The 19,379-nt window shown below is 41.6% G+C and overlaps 1 protein-coding gene across 3 annotated transcripts in view; it reads left to right on the top strand.

The window, feature by feature from the left end:
• The window catches only part of Ipcef1 (interaction protein for cytohesin exchange factors 1), a 161,319-nt gene that overhangs the window by 135,709 nt on the left and 6,231 nt on the right, over positions 1-19,379 (top strand). For all 3 annotated transcript variants that reach the window (XM_036169125.1, XM_036169126.1, XM_036169128.1), the window contains one exon: positions 15,768-15,961. In XM_036169125.1, coding sequence (XP_036025018.1) covers positions 15,768-15,961 — 194 coding nt within the window. The remainder of the gene's footprint in view (positions 1-15,767; positions 15,962-19,379) is intronic.

The following is a 19,379-nucleotide window of genomic DNA, read 5'->3' as shown; positions in this document are numbered from 1 at the left end:
AATTTGAACAGTCAGACTAGTAACTCATATTCAAAGTCACCCCAATTGTCATTGCTCTCTAGGGCTTTCTCTGTGGATGCTTTACATTAAATAGTATTTTATATTGATACTTCCAATCTGGGCCAACTACTCACTTTACTTTTTTTGTATGTTGATGATTTTAATTTCATTTTTTTTTAATTAAGAATTTTTTTTTTCAAACCAAGCAACTTCTAGAGGTGGTTGAGTAGGTATGATGGGTAAGAGACAGGAAGTATCACCACTGAGGAAGAAGGCACAAATGAGATTTGTTCTATGAGGGATGGAAGGATTGTACTCTATCTGGCCACGAATATGTGAGGGGATGTTGTGCAAAGTATTGGGCTTAATTGTATCTCCACAGGCTTATACAATTGAGGTCAGTGGTATATAAGTATGAAAATGAGTTAAAGAACTTATTTTTTGAAGCTCTTATGAGCTATTGAAAGTAAAGTAGGTAATTTGTACCTGTGTGCCCTCATCATTGGAGGTGTTTACCCATTTGGAGATGGCCATTTTCATTGAGTGTAGAGTGTGTGTTGCATATTGATAGTATGACACAAAGAATTTTCAAGTGTTGATCTTAAGTGACCTTCAGCTTGGTGCTTACAAGATGTAGATATGGTCTTGCACACATTCAAGAATATATGGACAGCACAAATTAGTCTTGAAGCTTTTTTGTTTTGAATGGACACTATGTTGGGAGGGTAGGGATGAGGACACGGAGCTTGGAAGAGCTGTGGGAGAGGAAGTAAAGATGATTGAAACACTGTACAAAACTATCACAGAAATAAATAAATAAATGAAATAAATGTAAAAAAGAAGATATAGATGTTAAGAATGGGAGAACCAAACAAACTATTGTTCCCCTTTAAGAACTTACTGTAACCATTTGATTAGAAGGAGAAGTAAAGGAAGGGTTGACAAAATGGCTCAGCGGATAAAGTGCTTGTATATGAACCTGACAGCCCAAGTCTGAGCCCCTGGACAAACATAAAGGTGGAAGAAAGGAATTGACTCTAAAACGTTGTCCTTTCAATCTGCACATATATTGTCACACATATGTGCACATCCATACCTCATACACATGTAATAATAATAATAATAATAATAATAATAATAATAATAATAAATTAAAAAAATATAGTAATAACCCTCTCCTCTCTGCAATAGTCAAGACTTCCAAAGCATCAGAGATACTAAAATCCCATTTACATTCTTTCCCAGGAGATAGCCCTGCAGATTGAGTTTCCCGTTAGGATTACTAAACAGAGTCATGGGAAGATGCATGTGTTGCTCATCCCTGTCTAATGCCATCCTGGGAATTCATGTGCTGAGGAATCCAGCTGGGAGCCAACAGCTCTTTTAATCTAAGAATAAATAGACCTGGTGGTAATCAGTTTTGAATTACATACAGAAAGACCAACAAAATCTAGGTGATTTTTCAAACAGCTCGATGGACAGGTGTTTCTTCTGGTAGAGGGGGAGAGAGAATGAAGGTATTTTCCTTCACTGGTTTGTTGGCAGTTGCCATATGTTAGATAATTCTTGCTGCTGATTTTCTCCTGCTGTTGGGGATTTGGTTTCATTCCCAGAAGAGCTGAACCACATCATGTGGTCTCCATAGAAACGGCAGCCCAATCTTTTCTTGTGTTTGCCGTGATTCGCTGTTAAGTAATCAGATTGGATGTTGTGCATGTATATGTTTGCCTGTCAGAGAAGAAGGTAGCTTTTTTGTGTGACTTCTAAAAATTATTGTTTTAACTTTCTAATGTGGGGAAGAATCTCTGAAATTTTAGTATCTAAAATACTATGCTGAGGGTTTTAGATCAGGCTTGAAGTTTCAGTGCCATCCACGAGAGGAGTTAAAATTTTAGAAGGTTAGGATCTAGTCTCAAGATGCATTTTCTGGGGAAAGATGCTTTTATCCTAGAAAAGAATCTTAAAGGTTAATAACTGAGTTCTGAAAAGAGCAGACAGCGTGTATTATAGCCTTTCTTTTATTTAGACAATGGAAGAAATATTTTGCAGTTGGTATGCAATTAAAATTGTCATTGCTAGAATTTTATTCTGAATTCAAATATCCTTTTAGACATTTCTCCCTCCAGTGTAGGCCATTAGAAAAGGGGGAGGGGATGTTAATGACACCTAATGACACCGGCCTGTCTTTCTCTCCTGCAACTTTCAGATTGCTACAACTCCAGGGATTCTCCACCAAGCATTTCAACAAAGCACAGCTGGAAAAGAGGTGGTGGGGTTAGTGGCATGCTCCCCTCATCGGTTTTACTATGGGCTCTCCCTTTCTTTGGGGGAGTGATTTTCTCACCATTGCTGTGAAATATCAGATTAAGAAGTAGATAACAAAGAAACTAAGTCCGATACCGAACTCAACTCAATTGTTAGCATTTCTGTTATTATTATGGAGATGTTTCTGATATGTACTCATGTACTTTGTGCTAACACAGTTCTAACATCTTAAGATGACTGTGCTGAAGCATCTTCATATCTAGTGAGTGGGAAGCTAAGACATGATTAACACAAGAAAGCAAGGCAGGAAAGTGTCACAGAGGAGACCCACAGGGATTTACAAAAGCAGGGACACAGAACACAGTCACACCTAAGGAGTCCTGTGCATGGAGGTGGGGTGTGGGAAACGGAGGTAGGAGGGAAATTGGGACATTGTTGAATGATGGACGAGGCATTGTTATTCAACAGATAAGGCATGATCATTTGTAACTGAGGTGATGACATAGATGGACCTGTGATTTCAAAGAGCTCCGTTAGTCTTAGATCACAGGCTATCATAGGATAAAGGGAGGCAGGAACTAAGAGGTTAGGAAGCCTTTGTGGTACCCAGGGTAAAGGTAGAAACTGGAAACAAGGGAGGGATGGAGGATTCTGTGTCCTGCCTCATCTCTGTCATTGTGCATGTGGAATTCAATTTAATCCATCGAGTACTTCCCAGTGATACTGTTTTGTAGTAGAATGAGAAATAATCTTAAAGTGGTGATAAATATTTACTAATAGGAATATCTTGTACATGTGACAGCTGGCTGTCATGGCTTGGATCTCAGGCATGGATGACTGACTCACTATGTCTTTCATTGTTCCCAGTTAAGTGCCAAAGATCTCTCTTAATTACTATAAAATAAATGAATTAGGTTTCCTGCAAATCCATCCATGCCATATAACTAGGTCATCTGTGGTACTTAGATTTTCATCGCCTTTTTTTTTTTATTCTTTCTTAGTTCTATACATTTTGCCGAGGCTAAGGAAGTAGGAGTGGGAGGCTGTGGCATCTCATTGGAACAGGGATTCTGAAGCTGGTGACAAGTGAAATCTAGATTCTAGAAGCAGGAAAATGGGGGACAGCTGGAAAGAAGTAAAATCGGTTAGGGTTAGAGGTCACAGCTAAAGGTGTGAGATGGGTGTGTTCAGGAGAAAACACATGTGGTGATGGTGTAGGAGAATGCCTGTGTTGAGAAGGGAGTTTTAAGGGGAAGGTTTTTATGTAAACACATCTATGAATTGAAAAAGAACATTCAAGAAAGTCCGCTCTGGGGGCCAACAACACCAGACACACCCCTGCTTGTTTGTGGCTGTGACTCCTTCTCAGATTAGAACACCCACTTTATTCCCAGGGGAAGAGAAGCCTCTGATGTTCCCCATGTTGGGAATTCCTCTTGAGGTTCTGCTACTGGGATTGTGGTTTATCAACTACTCCTGAGCATTTTCTTCTTTTATATGCATAGAGTTTAGAAGAGCATGCTGGCAGGGAAGCTAGGGGACATTTTGCTATTTGGTGTCAGAGTCACCTCTGAATTCACGTAACTTGGAGCCCAAGACATCTGCTCCACCCCTACTACCTTTGGGCTATCAATTCTGCAGAGGTTCCTAGTGGCTCATCATAAGAGAATCTGAGTAGAAAGTATGCTATCTGTACCTTTCTCCCTGCCCCTACAGTCCTTTATTGGTTAACTTTCTGCATGTGTGTGGTTTACTTCTTACAACCAAAACCAAATATTGAGATAGTCCTTGTGAGTGTCCTTCACTCCATCTAAAATTCATGGCCTCTTCTCCTTTAATTATTATTGTTGCATTATACACACACACACACACACACACACACACACACACACACACACGTGTATCTACAACATGTATATACATATATACATATACATATATATGTTTATATTCAACCTATTGAGTCCCTGGAAAAAATGGATTCTTTTATCTTAACAGCTTGTAATCAGAAGGTTTCTCCAGTTCTGCCCAGCCTGCAGTCCCACAGCTGCTTATAAAATAATTACTCAGAGGCTTATATTAATTACCAATTGCACGGCATGTGGCAGGCTTCTCACTGGCTGGCTCTTATAACTTAAATTAACCCAATTCTATTAATCTGTGTTTTACCACATGTTCCATGGCTTCCCGGTCTGCTGGCATGTTGTTCCTTGGGTGGAAGGCTGGCGTCTCTCTGCCCCTCCTTTCTTATTCCTGTCTATCTGCTTGGATTTCCTGCCTACCTCTAAGCTGCCTTGCCATAGGCCAATGTAGCTTTATTTATCAACCAATCAGAGCAACACATATTCACAGCATACAGAAAGATCTAGGGTAGGGCCTTATGACACCCATGTTGGCATGTCAAGTGGTGTCATTTGTGCAAGTCTTGTTTCTGGCAGCCATGTTGTTACAATGTTATGGGTGCAGCTCCCTCCCCTATGTAAAAGATACCATCTCACAGCAGACATCTTGGTTCTCTCATGTTTACAATATTTCTGTCTTTCTTTTTGGAGTGTTCTCTGAGCTTCAGTCATGGGGTTGAATTGTAGATGTATCACCTGGGGCTATGTACCCCACAGAAATACAGATATACTCTTATGAACTTGGGTCTACAGTTGATATTAGGGTTCACTATTTGCTGTACAGTTTTCTGCATCTGATGATATGTAATGTCATGTATCCTCATAACAGTCTCATGGAGGTCCACCATATTAGGCGTCCCCTATGCTTCTCTGCCTATTCCTCTCCAAGCATCAGACAACTGCTCATCTTTTGGGGGTTGTTTTTAATGTTACTGAGATAGTGTCTCACATCAGGTTTTAGTGAAACTCACTAGGTGGTCCAGCCTGGCCTCAAACTTGTGTAAATCCTCCTGCCTCAGCTTCCCAAAATGCTAAGATTATGGGTTTGTGTCATGGTTCCTGGCCAATCTTTTCATTATTTCTTTGGTGTTTTCTTTTCTGATATCACATGCTTACAGCTATAGAGATGTAGCTTTTTTAGATGGACATTTTCCCCATCTGGTATAGGAACTTAAAGATTTTCTCATGTCTTTCCACGGCTCGATGAGTCATTTTTTTTTAAACAATTACTGAACAGTATTCCATTGTGTGGATTGATCTCATTTTATCTGTTCAATTATAAATGACCTCAGAGCTGTTTCTAAGTCTTTAAAATGAGAGTTAAGGCTTTAGGTAACACCTGTGTGTTACAAATTGCCAGCTCTTTTGGGTAAACACCAAGGTGTGCCATTGCTGAGTTGTAGAATAAGAATGCATTTAACTTTGTAGGAAATGATAGGGCTCAGTAGTATTTGCTGTGGTCAGGTGTAATGGTTTGGATAAATTTTTCCCCCAAAGCTTATGTGCTAGTGCTAGTCTCCAGCTTGTGACCATATTGTGAGGTGTGGGACCTTTGAGAAGAGGGTGGCTTGTGGGAGGAAATCGCTTACTAGAGGCATATAGCACCTTAATGAGGCTTTTGGTTAATACCATTTTTACATCTTACATGAGAAACTCCTTCCTGCACTGATTTTATGTGTATTGATGGTATGTGTATGTGCTCTTATTATTCTCTCTGTCTGTCTGTCTGTCTGTCTGTCTGTATATGTGTCTGTCTGTGTGTAGGTGCATGTGCACATTATGTACATGTGTGTGCATGCATGAGGAAGCCAGAGGTTGATGTTGAGTCTTTCTTTTGAAACAGAGCCCTTTCTTGAACCTGGATTTCTGCTTGGCTAGGCTGCCCCCTGAATAATGATCTTCAGAGACTCCCCCTCTCTTCACCCCATGCTTGTCTTATACTACCAAGCCAGCTTTTTATGGGGGTTCTGTCAATGTAAACTGAGGTCCTCATACTGGCTGACCAGGCACTTTACCAACTGCACCGTCTCCCCAGCCACTTGCACTGATGTTATGAGGCTATTGTTTCCTGTTGTAGAAATGGTTTGAAGTCATTTCTCTGAGCTCTGTTGACAAGATGCAATCCTGCCTGGCTTTATCCACATATGTAACCCCTCCCCCCAATACCTTCTACTTAAAACACGATCTTTCTCCCAGATGTTCTCCGAGGCCTTAGTGACATCTTTTATTGTCAGTCTGTTTCTTCCATCTATGGACATCTATCTGTTCAATGGCCTGTTGTTGTTCTGCCCTGCCTCAGATTATTCTTTTAGTTTTTATTGAAATCTTAGTATTTAGGAAAATATTTTTACATTGTTCCTTTCAAAGGGTGTTTGGTATGTTATGTTATTATTGATCATTTTAATGCCCAGGTATTTTTTATACTTGTCTGTGGTGTGTTCACACACATGCCAGCACACACACACACAGACACACACTCTTGGGTTTGGATTACATTGTATCCTTAGAATCAACCTGAGAGAAGCATAAATTGTCACTATTTAATTTTTTTCAATTTGTAAAATCATTCTTTTAACCTTTTACCATTTCTTTTTTATTTTTAAACATCTTATTAATAAAATTTTATGACTTCTACTCTTCTCTATAGAAGTCATGAATCTATTTTGTTAATTTCCACAGGTTATATTTTAAATGCTACTTTAAGTTGTATTTTTATTTTATTTGTAACTGTTCATCACTGGTAAATATAAATGGATTCAAGCTTTTGGTTTTCCTTGCTCATGTGTTGCCCTGCTAATGACTGAACCCAGAACCTTCATGTGCTAACCAGGTGGCCTGCCACTGAACCACACAGTCAGCCATAATTATGGAAGTGCATTTAAAGTGAAGCATATTTGTAAAAATTTTAAGTTTTTTCTTTAAATCTCATATATATAGCTCACATATATTTATATCATATTAATTAATTATATTTTGTTATATTAATATATTTATATTTTATTATATGAATATATGTGTATATACTTATGCCTCTGTAAATGATAGTTTTACTCTTTTATCTCCAGACAGTATATGTTTTATTTATTTTTTCATGGTTTGGGAAGGCTATACAGCACATGTGGCTATAAATGGCATAATGGTCATTTTTGTGGTGTGATTGATATGGGCAATGTTTTTCCATCACCACAAACTTAGAAAGGGGAGTTTTATTTTTCTCTTTTTCTTTATGAATGAAGAAAATGGAACTCAAAGTGATAGAATAAATTGCTTCAAACAGTAATGTAAGTATTTAATCCCCCCGGAGAATCCAGTTCTGTTTGACTCTGGTTCTGAGCACCTGGGAACCCCCAGCAGTGCTCAAACTGCATGGTGCCCCCAGAACTTTTAGAAGAAATTAAAGGTCAAATGCTACAGGCTAAATGAGGAAGTTGTTCGTGTGTCTTGTTAGGTAGACTAAGGATGGGGATGAGGAGTAATGTAACATGGACTTGCTACTGTGTGTCTGTAAAAAGCGCCTGAAATATTTTGGATAAAAACACAACAATTTTATGTCCATATTTATTGAGACATTACATGTTGTACCACCCAAACAAGTGAGGTCTTAAACCACATGACTACTCTGAACAGACATTCAGTGTTTGGGAGTGAGTGGTAGCACTTGGGACCTGTTGCAATCCAAACCTTAACCTTTGGATGTGAAAATGCCAAGTGACGGTTGGAATTATTCTCCAACATTTGAAAGGGGTACACGTCTTCCTGTGTGGGAACAAGCACAGTGGGAAAGAAGCACTAGAAACTTGAACACCCATGTCACCATCTATTTCAGGATTGCACCTGTGGGGAGGTCTGTGCCACCACAGCCGGCTTACATTATCTCCGCTTCCCCAGTACCGGGCTGACAAGTGTGTACCCCCACAACTCTCCTTTTTACGAGGTTTCTCAGCTTGATCTCAGGTCCTCATGCTGTCAGGCAAGCTCTTCACTTACTGAGCCGTTTTTTCAACACCCTGGTTCTCCTTTCTAATCCCTCATACCTTTATTGTGTTTGTATCTGCTGCTAACATACACAGGCTGTAGACACAACTCTCCTGATGCAGAATGGAAGTGCTTCTGCTCTCCGTCTAGTTCAGACTGAGTGGTCCTGGATTTCTGGTCAGCTTATGAATTTCCAATCCTTTAAGCAGGAAACCCACTCAAAGCTCTGAGTAGGTCTTTTTCCTTTGCAGGAAGAGTAGTAAAAAGAGGGATCGGAGTACTCAGCTAGCTACTGCTCCAATATCTGCAGACTGTCTGGCTCAAGAGTCTCCATTGAGCTTTATGCAGATTGAACTGCACCATCCAGACTGTAGTCACAGGACATCATAATATAGGGAATGATAACCTTGGGTATAAAACCCATGTTTGTATCACACCGTGTTTATAGGCTATCATAGTATGGAGGAATGATAGCCTTTGTTTGGTTTATAACCCACGTTTGTCTCCTTGTGCCTTTGGCCAAGTTCTGTGATCTTTCATTATGTTGACTTTCTCTCCTTGATGTCATTGCTGATGAGGCTCCCTCACAGGGCTGTGGGAAGATATTGAGGGAATGTTGGTAGAACCCTTAATGCAGTGCCCGTCATAGAAGAAAAGCAGTGTGTGGTAGCTGCTCCACTTACAGCTGTGGACACTGCAGACTTGTCCCTCAGCATTATTCTCTGCTTCTGTGCATGGTCAGAAGCACTTTGAAGTTCAAATAAATTGTCTAGATTTGTTCTTATTTGAACACTTGAAGTCTGCCATAATTCAAGCCTTGCTGTGCTGTAGGATTGTCTAATGACCACATAAGGAATGGCTATAGAAGCTGTTTCATCTCTAGGTATCAGGTGCTATATATTAAATATTATTTTCAGGATATTCAGTGTGCAGATCACCATTTGCTTGCTTGCCTTGTTGGTGACGGGTGTCTTCCGTGGCTTTGTTGTTGTTGCTCTTGAACATAGAACATTGCATGTGAAATGTGCCACTTGCAATACTTTTTTTCTCCCTAGTACTTTCCAAATGCGTTACATTTGAGGATTAAAATGATCTCCCTTGAGACATTATTTGGACTTTTCAACTCTCTAAATGGTTTCCTTTTTGGATCCTGGTATGAAATCTGGTGTATGAATTTCTCTCCTGTCTTCTGAAGCCAGCTTATATGTTCTAAATAGAAAATAAATAGCCACATTCTAGAAAGCACAAGCAAGACCAAAAATAAGATACTGGGGGAGGCAGAGTTGAAAATACAGCATTTCAAGAGATAATCTGCATACAGTGTTCTCGACAGGCAAATTCTGGGCCTCCCAGAGCTGTCCTGTCCTGCCAGAAGCAGACAATAGGGTGGCACGTGGGAGGAGGAGGAGGGAGCCACACATTCGTTTTGCACAATCTTGGGAAGGAGAGAACTTCTAAGCATTAGTTAAAACATTGGTATGTCTCCAATCTTGCTAAAAAGGGCCTGGATTGTAGTTACTTTATGTTTTTTAGATCTGTTTATTTCATTTTATGTGTTTGAATGTTTTGCATGCATGTATGTGTGTGCACCATGTATGGCCGGTACTTTAGAGGTCAAAAGATTTCCTGGTTACAGATCTCCTGTAACTGAAGTTACAGATGGCTGTGAGTCACCATGTAGGTGCAGGGAAATGAACTTAGGTCCTCTACTAATAGCAACTAGTGCTCTTAATCACTGAGCCAACTCACCAGCCCCAAGGAACTGGGATGTATGCATGACATCCTTTTCTGAATCGAACTGACACAAATCTGGAGAAAGTTTACTAGTCTTTGGCCCATTCTGAGTTAGTCTAGCTGACATAGAAGGCCACCAGCAGTTACTTCAAATTCTTTCTATTCACCCCGTGGCATACTGGTGCTTTCCAGCTCTGATTACATGTGCCTTTCATTTGAGCAAAGCTGGATTGCCTTCCTTTTCTCTTAGATTAGGATTTGGCCCAGAGACAGTCAATGCTGCTTGGTGGACAAGTCTCAATTTTCCAGTCATTCAAGTCCCTTTGCCTGCCAATGACTCCAGTCTGGTGAAATTTTACCAATAGGTGGTCCAGTTTTGCTACTGAAAGTATAGTCAATGCACCTAACAGCTTGCCAAAAATCTATAAGGTCTAGAAGAGCTGGAGAAATAACTGCAAGTCCAAAGGCCTGGATTTGATCCCTAATGCCCATGTGAAAATGCATTTGTGGTGGATTGTTTGTAGTTTCAATGCTGAAGAGGTGTACTGGGATTCCCCAGCCATCCTAGGCTACTCCATGAGTCTCAGATCCCTCTGAGAGACTTTGAATCCCAAACCAAGATGGATGTTGCCTGAGGAATGACAACCCAGATTGACATCTGACCTCTATACACAGGCATGCAAATGTGCATGTGCACACACACACACACACACACACACACACACACACACTTGTGTTCACACACACACTTATGCATACACTTACACACAAGCACTCACCTACACATGCATGTACACACACTCATGCATACACACACACACACACACACACACACACACACACACACACACACACACACATTTTAAGCATCAGTACCACCCCAGATGGGTGGAAGTAGAGCCTGCATTTTCCTAAGTTCCCCAGGAGACTGCTTCCCTGTTCAGATTTGTGAAGAATGATCTGGAAACACATGAGCCTACACAGAATGGGGTTTTTATTTTTAGTACCCACCACTAATTGGCATTTTGGGGGGAAAATCACTGACTGTTTTTCAAGACTCTCTACTTTCCTTAACTCTGAGATAATGCTTTCAACCCTGGCAAAGAACTAGTAAGTTGAGAGGCAGGAGACCATAAGGTGCCCATGTGTCAGTGGGAATTGAAGTCCTGCTGCTCCACATGGGAAGACTATGGCACACACTTGAGAGGAGACACTTCACTGTCAGACAAAATTTATTTGTTTTGTCTTGGGAGATAAGGGAGGTGGGAATAACATGCTTGTCTTCCATTTCCAATGGGAGAGAGACAAGGGATCTTTCCTGCCAACCCTTTCCTCTTTATCTTTGCAATCTGGTAAGACAAAAAAGATAAAACTAGTGCTTTTTAGAATGAAATTATAATTCAGAAAAGAACTGCATGTTTACGGAGAGGGATGTTAAAATTATTTTACTACAAAACTAACCTAGGAGGGGCTGGAGAGATGGCTCAGTGGTTCAGAGTACCACTTATTGCTCTTGCAGAGGACCTGGGCTAGGTTTCCAGCATCCATGTGGGGATTCACAACGGTCTACAACTCCAGATCCAGAGGATCTGATGCCCTCTTTTGACCTCTGCCTGCACCAGGCATGCATGCACATGGTACATATATATTCATGCAGGCAAAACACTCATCACTATAAAATAAAATAAACATTCAAATACTAATCCAGAGAGGCTTAATTGGCAAAGCCTGAATTTATATAGCAATCAATCAGGTCACGGTGCATTGGTACCTGGAGAGGGTGACCCAGCAGCATAGAACAGATATACTCATCTCCCCTCTACTGTGGTCAGGAGCAAGCTGTATTGCCGTGCATGTGTAGCTTGGGTCTCCCTTTATCCTGTGTTTCCATTTACCACCTGCTTCTTTCATTACTGGGTGTTCATTTCATGGTCCTACAACAATGACCAAAGAAAGCACTGGGTACTAACAGCAGTAAAAACAGTACAAATCCCCTGTCTGGGTTGTGGACTAGATTGAGTCACAGATGTGTCCCCTGGGTGTCTGGTAACACACCGTACATCTCCTAGATTAGGACATGCTGGAAAGCCAATGATGTATTTTCTTTACTCCCAATGGTACTGTCTGCTCGTTCATTTCTCGTAAGTTTGTGAATCATTTCAGAATTGCATTATTAGGGGTCTGATATTAGTCTCTCAGGTTCTGGTTTCTGCTGAGGAAAAAGAACCAGATTGCTAATTTGTTTTCATTTTCCAGGTGGTCTTTAACTGGACACACCCACTCCTTACTATAACAACCCAAAGTTTAAACTAGGGAAAGATATTATGTGAGTGGGTGGGGTGAGGAGGGGCGGATATAGCTTCTGATATTTAAAAAAATTTTTTTTTTCGTTTTACATACCAACCACAGTTCCTCCTCCCTCTCTACCTCCTCCTTCCCCACCCCCCCCATCCACTCCTCATGGGGGTTAGGCCTCCCATGGTAGTCAACAAAGTCTGGCATACCAAGTTGAGGCAGGACCAAGCCCCTCCCCTCCCCCCTGCATCAAGGCTGAGCAAGGCATTCCTCCATAGGGAATGGGCTCCAAAAAGCCAGTTCATGCACCAAGGATAAATCCTAGTCCCACTGCCAGGGTCCCCACAGACAGACCAAGCCACACAACTGTCACCTGTATTCAGCGGGCCTAGTCCGATGCATGCTACCTAGCTGCCAGTCTGGAGTATGTGAGCTCCCACCAGCTCGGGTCAGCTGTCTCTGTAGGTTTCCCCATCATGATCTTGAACCCCCTTGCTAATATAATCCCTCTTCCCTCTCTTCGACTGGATTCCATAAACATTATATATTTTATGTAAGTATGTTAAAAGATAATAAAAATTATCAAAAAAAAAATCCTATTCATTTTTTTTTTTATTGGAGAACACACTCTGTGTCTCGTTATCCCAAACCTCTAAGGTTATTTTTATCTTAACTGCTTTAATATCTGTTGAGCCAGATGAATTATCTTACTACAATTTTGCCCTGGCACAATTATCCACGTAATGTATTCATGAAAAGCAAATTGTGCTTTTATCTCTGTCTTTAGTAGCTACTGCTTGGTGAGTACAAAGAAATTCAATGAAATAATTTTTATTTAGCTTTTTCACACATTTGCTTGTTTATTAAAGTGTGTTCTGCAATGTTATTTATGAAATAAATATAGTTAGGAGTTTTTTGATAGAGTACTACCTGACTGGCTATGAAAAAGAGGACATACCAGGTTATGTGTTCTTACGTTTGTGACAAGTTCTCAATCCTAATGCTTCTTTAGGAGTTATATGTCTTTGCCTTTGTTTCTGTGAAATAAGATCTTTCATATCACCCAGGCTGACCTTGAATTTGATATTCTCCTTTCTCTACCTCCCAACTCCTAGGATCATAGTGTCTGGCTCCATTTTTTTAAGACTTTTATAATCTCTAGATTATCTCTAGGGCTTAGGGGTTTTTCTGCAAACATATCACCTCCTATCATGATACCTTATAAGAGCCTCCTTTAGTGTTTACCACTATAGTGACATGCTTCGCATAGCCTCAGATTTATAGTTCTGTGGTTTGTAGTTTCCTCACAGAGCTGTGCAGCTATGACCACGGCCTGGCTAGAGAACATTCAGCCCCACAAAAAGAAAGGCCTGAACATTCCAGGCACTCCTCATTCCTGTCTGTGTCCTGGCTCCCAGGTGGCTTTCTGTCTCAGTGGGTTTGCTTGATCTGGATATTTCATACGATGGAATCTGTGTTTTTTGGTGACTTTTTTAAAAATGATGATTCCAAGTTTAATCCATGGTGTGACATGGTGGGTGATTTAGCACTCCATTTCTTTAAGTTGTTGGCTAGTCCTCTTGTGTGTGCATACCACATTCCCTTTTTCCACCCAACCATTGATAAAAATGTACTTATATCCTTTTCCTTTTTTCTTCTGAATAATGCTATTAGCTATGTAAAACTCATGTGGGAATGTGTTTTTATTTCCCTTTAATATAAATATAGAGGTGGAATTGCAGGGTCCTGTTGGCCTTGTACCAACTTGAAGACCATTAATCTTTCCGTTCCCACTAGTGGTAAATGAAAGTTTCCATCTCTCCATATCCTTGGATACTCTTAACTACTGTCTGTCTTCTTCATATTAGCCATTCTAATAAGTATAACATGGCATCCCTCTGTGGTTTTAATTTTCATTTCCCTAGTGATATATATATACACATTTTCCTTCCCTTTTTGATAGGAGACCATTGGATTAGGAGACAAGAAGTTGGTCTGGGTGAGGAGTGGTAGCCAATGTCTTTAATCTCAGTACTCAGGAAGTAGAGATAGGCTGGTCTCTGTGAGTTCTGGGACAGTCTGGTCTACATCACCAGTTCCAGCTTGCTGAGGCTCCATAGTGAGCTATCATCTCAAACAAAGGGAAAAAATATTCTGGCTGACACTTTAAGCCAGTTGTTGGGAAGATGTTGCTCTCCGTGTCAGGCGAGTATTGAGGACAACTCATAGCAACTGCCTGAGGTAAATCGACAAAAGCTCCTTTTGAAGGGTTTCTAATCACAGAAGAATAAACTGTGTTGTGATCAGAGTTCCTGGGTTCTGGTATTCCTCTGTTATCCCGTGTGTCTGCCTCAGGGCCCATTTTGCTCAGCCCCACTCCATGATTGTACTGTTCAGTAGGGCTCTCTCTGAATCTTTTCCTCAGCACAGGAGGGGAGAGACAAACACTGAGGGGTTTGTCAGGCAAGGAACCTCATTGTGCATATTTACCAAGATTATTTTCAGGAGACAAAGGAACAATGAATTGAAATTGTCAATGAGAAATAAAAGCCACGCAAAGAGTCAGTATTTCCTTCAGGAATGGATGCTGTCATTTAAGGGCCCCATGGTGACCAATGATTGAAAGCCATACCCAGGGTAGCCTCACAAGGGGAACACACTGGTTCCTCAGGTTGAGAGGGTTCCAAGAGGGCACTGGCTCCATTCCAATTCTTGGGAGGATTCCTGGAAACTTCTGGCCCACTTACTACTGTATTTACTCTTTTTTTTTAAATGTAGAAAGCATCTCTGACACCCCCAAACAAATATTTTAGAACTAAGTCTTCCTGGTCCCCACTGGCCTACCTGTGCCTATCTCTTAGTAGTCTGCAGAGGCTCACTGCTCTCTAGACTGGTGGGCTGAGGCCAGATAGGGAGAGTTAAAAGGGGCAGATAGTGTGGGACAGGGTGAGAAATGGTAACTGTCTTCTATAACCAGCAAATGGTCAGGCTTCTTCCTCAGAAAACACTGTGAGGCACCAGGGTGTAGGTGTTCAGACTTTGTGGAAAACATTAGCTTGCAGGGCTTGCCTATAAGGTGACGAATCTGCTTCTTCAGAAACAGAAAGGAATTTTGCACCCAGACAAATTCTCTCTGAGCCTCTCAGTACCTAACTTTGAGGATATTTGGATGTGATGCTGACCAGAGTTGATGTTGAAATGATTTAAGACTTTAGGAGGTGTTAGAATGAGATGCATGGGATTTGTGCTTGAGAAGGATATGGATTTTAAAGAGCTAGAAGTGGATTAAATTGTGTCAATGTTACAAACATTTGTAACATTGAAGTCCTTTACTCTATCCCCAGAGTCTCCAAGCAATAAGTCAGCGTGTGGCCTGACTAGAATAGGTTACAATTATAGGTCATTAAATGCCTTGTGGTCTCCTGAGTAGCAAAGTAGCATGGTATGAGTGGCCAGACAGCAGAACATCACTGCTTTACGCTTCTGGAGACCAGAAGTCTGAAATGAAGGTGTGAACAAGAATTCTTGAGGACCACACTATCTGATGTTTGCTCTTTGGTTTTAACTGGGTTTGTGGATTCTGTTCTTTTTAAACAGAAGAAATAAAAGTATCTGAAGATGATGAGATGGAGAAACTCTATAAATCATTGGAGCAAGCTAGTCTGTCTCCTCTCGGGGACCGGCGACCTTCAACCAAGAAGGAGTTGAGAAAGTCTTTTGTGAAGCGGTGCAAGAACCCATCCATAAACGAGAAGCTTCACAAGATCAGAACCCTGAACAGCACATTAAAGGTAAGGCAGTCTCAGACTGTGCAACCTGGGAGGTGGGAGGGAAGGCAGTCTCAGACTGGGTTACCAGGAGGTGGGAGGGGAGGTAGGCAAAGAAAGGCTGGCTGCAGAGAGATTCATGGCCATCTCAGAGCACTTGTGTGGGAGGAGGAAAGAGCAGAGAAAGTAACCTCCTCACAGTGGGACGACTGTGACCTTTGGAAAGCACCAGATCCCTCACACTGCAGCATCCATACATAACAGGCTTCAATCTTACATTCAGTCTGATTCAAAGTTTGAATTCCCAAATCCCAGAGAGCAAGGAAAGACTGTGTGTAATTTGGTTTTGTAATTTTGTGTCTAGCACAATACTCGGCTCTAAAAATTTTTATTGTTTGAGAATTTCATACATGCTTATAATATAGTTTGATCAAAATCCATCCCCTTCCCTCCCCCATTTCTCTCCCACTACCACTTCCCACTCAACTGTGTGTACTTTCTATCTCTGTTTTAAAACCCACCAAGTGTACTTAGTGCTGTCTGTATATACATGGGTAGGACCTTCAACCAGAGCATGGGTAGCCACTCAGGGGCCATATCCCTGAAGTCGACATACTCTCCCTCCCCCCTCAGCCCTCAATTGCCTAAATCTTTTCAGCTGGGGTGAAATATATGTGCCCCTTCTGGGTCCATGATGGGATTTGGGCTGAGCTTGATCTTGTTTGGGTCTTATGCATAGAGTCCAATAGCTGTTAGTTTATGTGTTCATGTCCAGAAAGTACTTTTCTTCTGCAGACATCCGTCATCACTGGCTCTTTGGCAAACATAAACAGTAATAGAAATAAGGGTTTCACCTGACTCATTCAGGGCACCATCCATGTGTACTACTAGATCAGGAGAATATTCTCATTCTCATTCTCTCTCTCTCTCTCTCTCTCTCTCTCTCTCTCTCTCTCTCTCTCTCTCTCAGACAGGATTTCTCTGTGTAGCCCTGGCCATCTTGGAACTTGCTCTGTAGCCTAGGCTGGCCTCGAACTCAGAGGTTCACCTGCCTCTGCCTCCTGAGTGCAGGGATTAAAGGTGTGCGCCATCAGTTTTTAATCCTAGCATGCCTTTAATCCCAGCACTCAGGAGGCAGAGGCAGGTGGATCTCAGTGAGTTGGAGGCCAGCCTGGGCTACAGAGTGAGTTCCAGGAAAGGTGCAAAGCTACACAGAGAAACCCTGTCTTGAAAAACAACAACAACAAAAAAAGGTGTGCACCACCACTGCCTGGCCAGGAGATTATTTTTTAATTGTCAGCTCTAGGCATTTCAACTGAGAAGCATGGTGAGAGGCAGGCAGCAGGAGGCATACATTCTGTGGTAATAAACCAATGGATGTTTTCACATGGGAATAAGGGACAGTGTACAGGACATACTGAAGCTGTTTCCACAGCTTCCCCTAATGAAAGATTCCTCACAACAGGAGTGTCTTGTTTTTACATTGGGACTATAATGCCAGTGGGCGGAGGGCAGGGTGCTCTGTAGTCATCTTAAATTAGCAGAAGATTCATGCTTCTGAAAAGCCTCTCTGGAACCCACAGTTCAATTCTGAAGTACACATGTCCTTTCATGTTAAAAATGTTGAGTCCCTTTCCAGGAAGAAATGTCACCAATCATGAGGACAATAATGAGGTAACTGAGTGTGTATGGGTAGTCAGACATCCAAGCTAGTCAAGAGAAAAACCAGGCATCACAAAAAGTTGCAAAAATGAGGCTGGAAAGGGCAAAAGAACGGTTCAGTTTGACAAAGAAACTCCAAGAAATTCTCTAATAGTTAATGATGAAAAGATGCCATTAGCACTCATTTCATGGTGTGTGTCGAGCTGATTAATGTGTTGGGTCATTCAGTGTACTGTGCCAGAGAATGTTGAGATTTTACCATCTAGTAGGATGAATGACTTCATTATTGGAGGACTGTTTCCTGAATATTACTGTGTACCAGGCACCATTCTAGGTCACTGTAACCGTGGAGTGGGATGCTCAGGACAATGGAGACAGGAAAACAGATGGCTAAAACACAACACAGTAAGTACCATAGTGGGTGCAAGCTTTGAGGGCTTTAATAGCCCAGAGGATGGAAGTGACTGAGTCTAGGGTCACTATGTTTAGCTGATGGCTGGTTCATGAGTAAAAGGTTAGAATACGGGGAAGATGAGGGAAAACCCTCATGGAGGTAGAACATCTATTGGGGATGATCTATTTGGGTTTAGGTTGGGAGCAGCAGGAAGTAGAAGCCAATGGGGTCATGGATAGCTTAGGACATGATAGAGGAAGACTGTGACTCTAGAATCCATAGAGCAACAGATTGAAGATTCTAGACCTTGATAACACTCTGTGTGCTCTGACAAAAGGATCAAAGACATTTGTCAGCCTCTCTGGTTTCCTATGAAGTCTTGCTCTGCAGAGTCAGGCCATGTAATGGATGACTTCAGTGACTTCTTTTATTCATCCCAGTAGAGTAGTTCTCATGGTTAGCTTGACGCTTGGGAGCTTCAAGTAAGAAGTATTTATCCCGCCAGAATTTCTGTGGCTCTACGCTCTAGGCATGGCTTAGACATGGGATTCTTCCATTAGCTCTTGTGTGATCACAAGGTGTCCTCCAGGCTGTTCATTTCTCCACTGGGGGATGTCTGCTTTCTTGGTTCCCATGTTGGAATTGGCAGCATTCATTTCCTTGCAGCTTATGGCTCTGAGCATGTCTACTGCTATCTGTCTGTGGAGTGGAGACTGACCTCAGGTTCTTGTAGACTATGCAGGGCAGCTTGCAGCTAAGAAGCTGACTTACCCCAGCTAGGAAGAAGACAGGGATAGCAAGTGAGCAAAGCAAGTGATAACCTAGCCACCATAGCTAAACCATCCTACTTCTGTGATATTCTGTTAGAAGCAGGCTATCAGGTCAGCCAATAATCTGGAAGAAGATTCCACAGACAAATGAATCTCAGGAAGCAGGGAATGGTAGGGGTCATCTCACACCCAATCTAATTGCTCCCTGCTGAGTAGAAAACATTCCTTTCCAAGACTTAGGCCTCAGAGAAGCACAATGTCAGAGGCCTATGAACTGTGGCTCATGTTCTGTTGTCCAGTGAGCCTTAAGAGGCAGCAAGACCCTGGTCATGTGTAAAGTGGCCATGTTGGAATATAACAAGAAGGGCTAGGTATATAGCTCTATGGTAGAGTGTTTGCATAGCGTGCACGAAGCTTTGAGTTCTACCTCCTAGTGCTGCTAAACAAAGAAAATTGACAACAAAACAACAATAACAACAAAATACCACAACTCCCTACAACAAGAAACCAAAATAAGCCATAACTTACTGAACAGATTAGTGTGTGTGCGTTTAATCATGAGCAAAGCTATGAAGATGGGGAATTAACCATCGGATGAGCCAACATGGAGGTTACT

Source organism: Onychomys torridus, chromosome 19 (assembly GCF_903995425.1).
Source record: "Onychomys torridus chromosome 19, mOncTor1.1, whole genome shotgun sequence".
Taxonomy (NCBI): Eukaryota; Metazoa; Chordata; class Mammalia; order Rodentia; family Cricetidae; genus Onychomys; species Onychomys torridus.
This window is presented reverse-complemented; position numbering and strand designations above follow the sequence as displayed.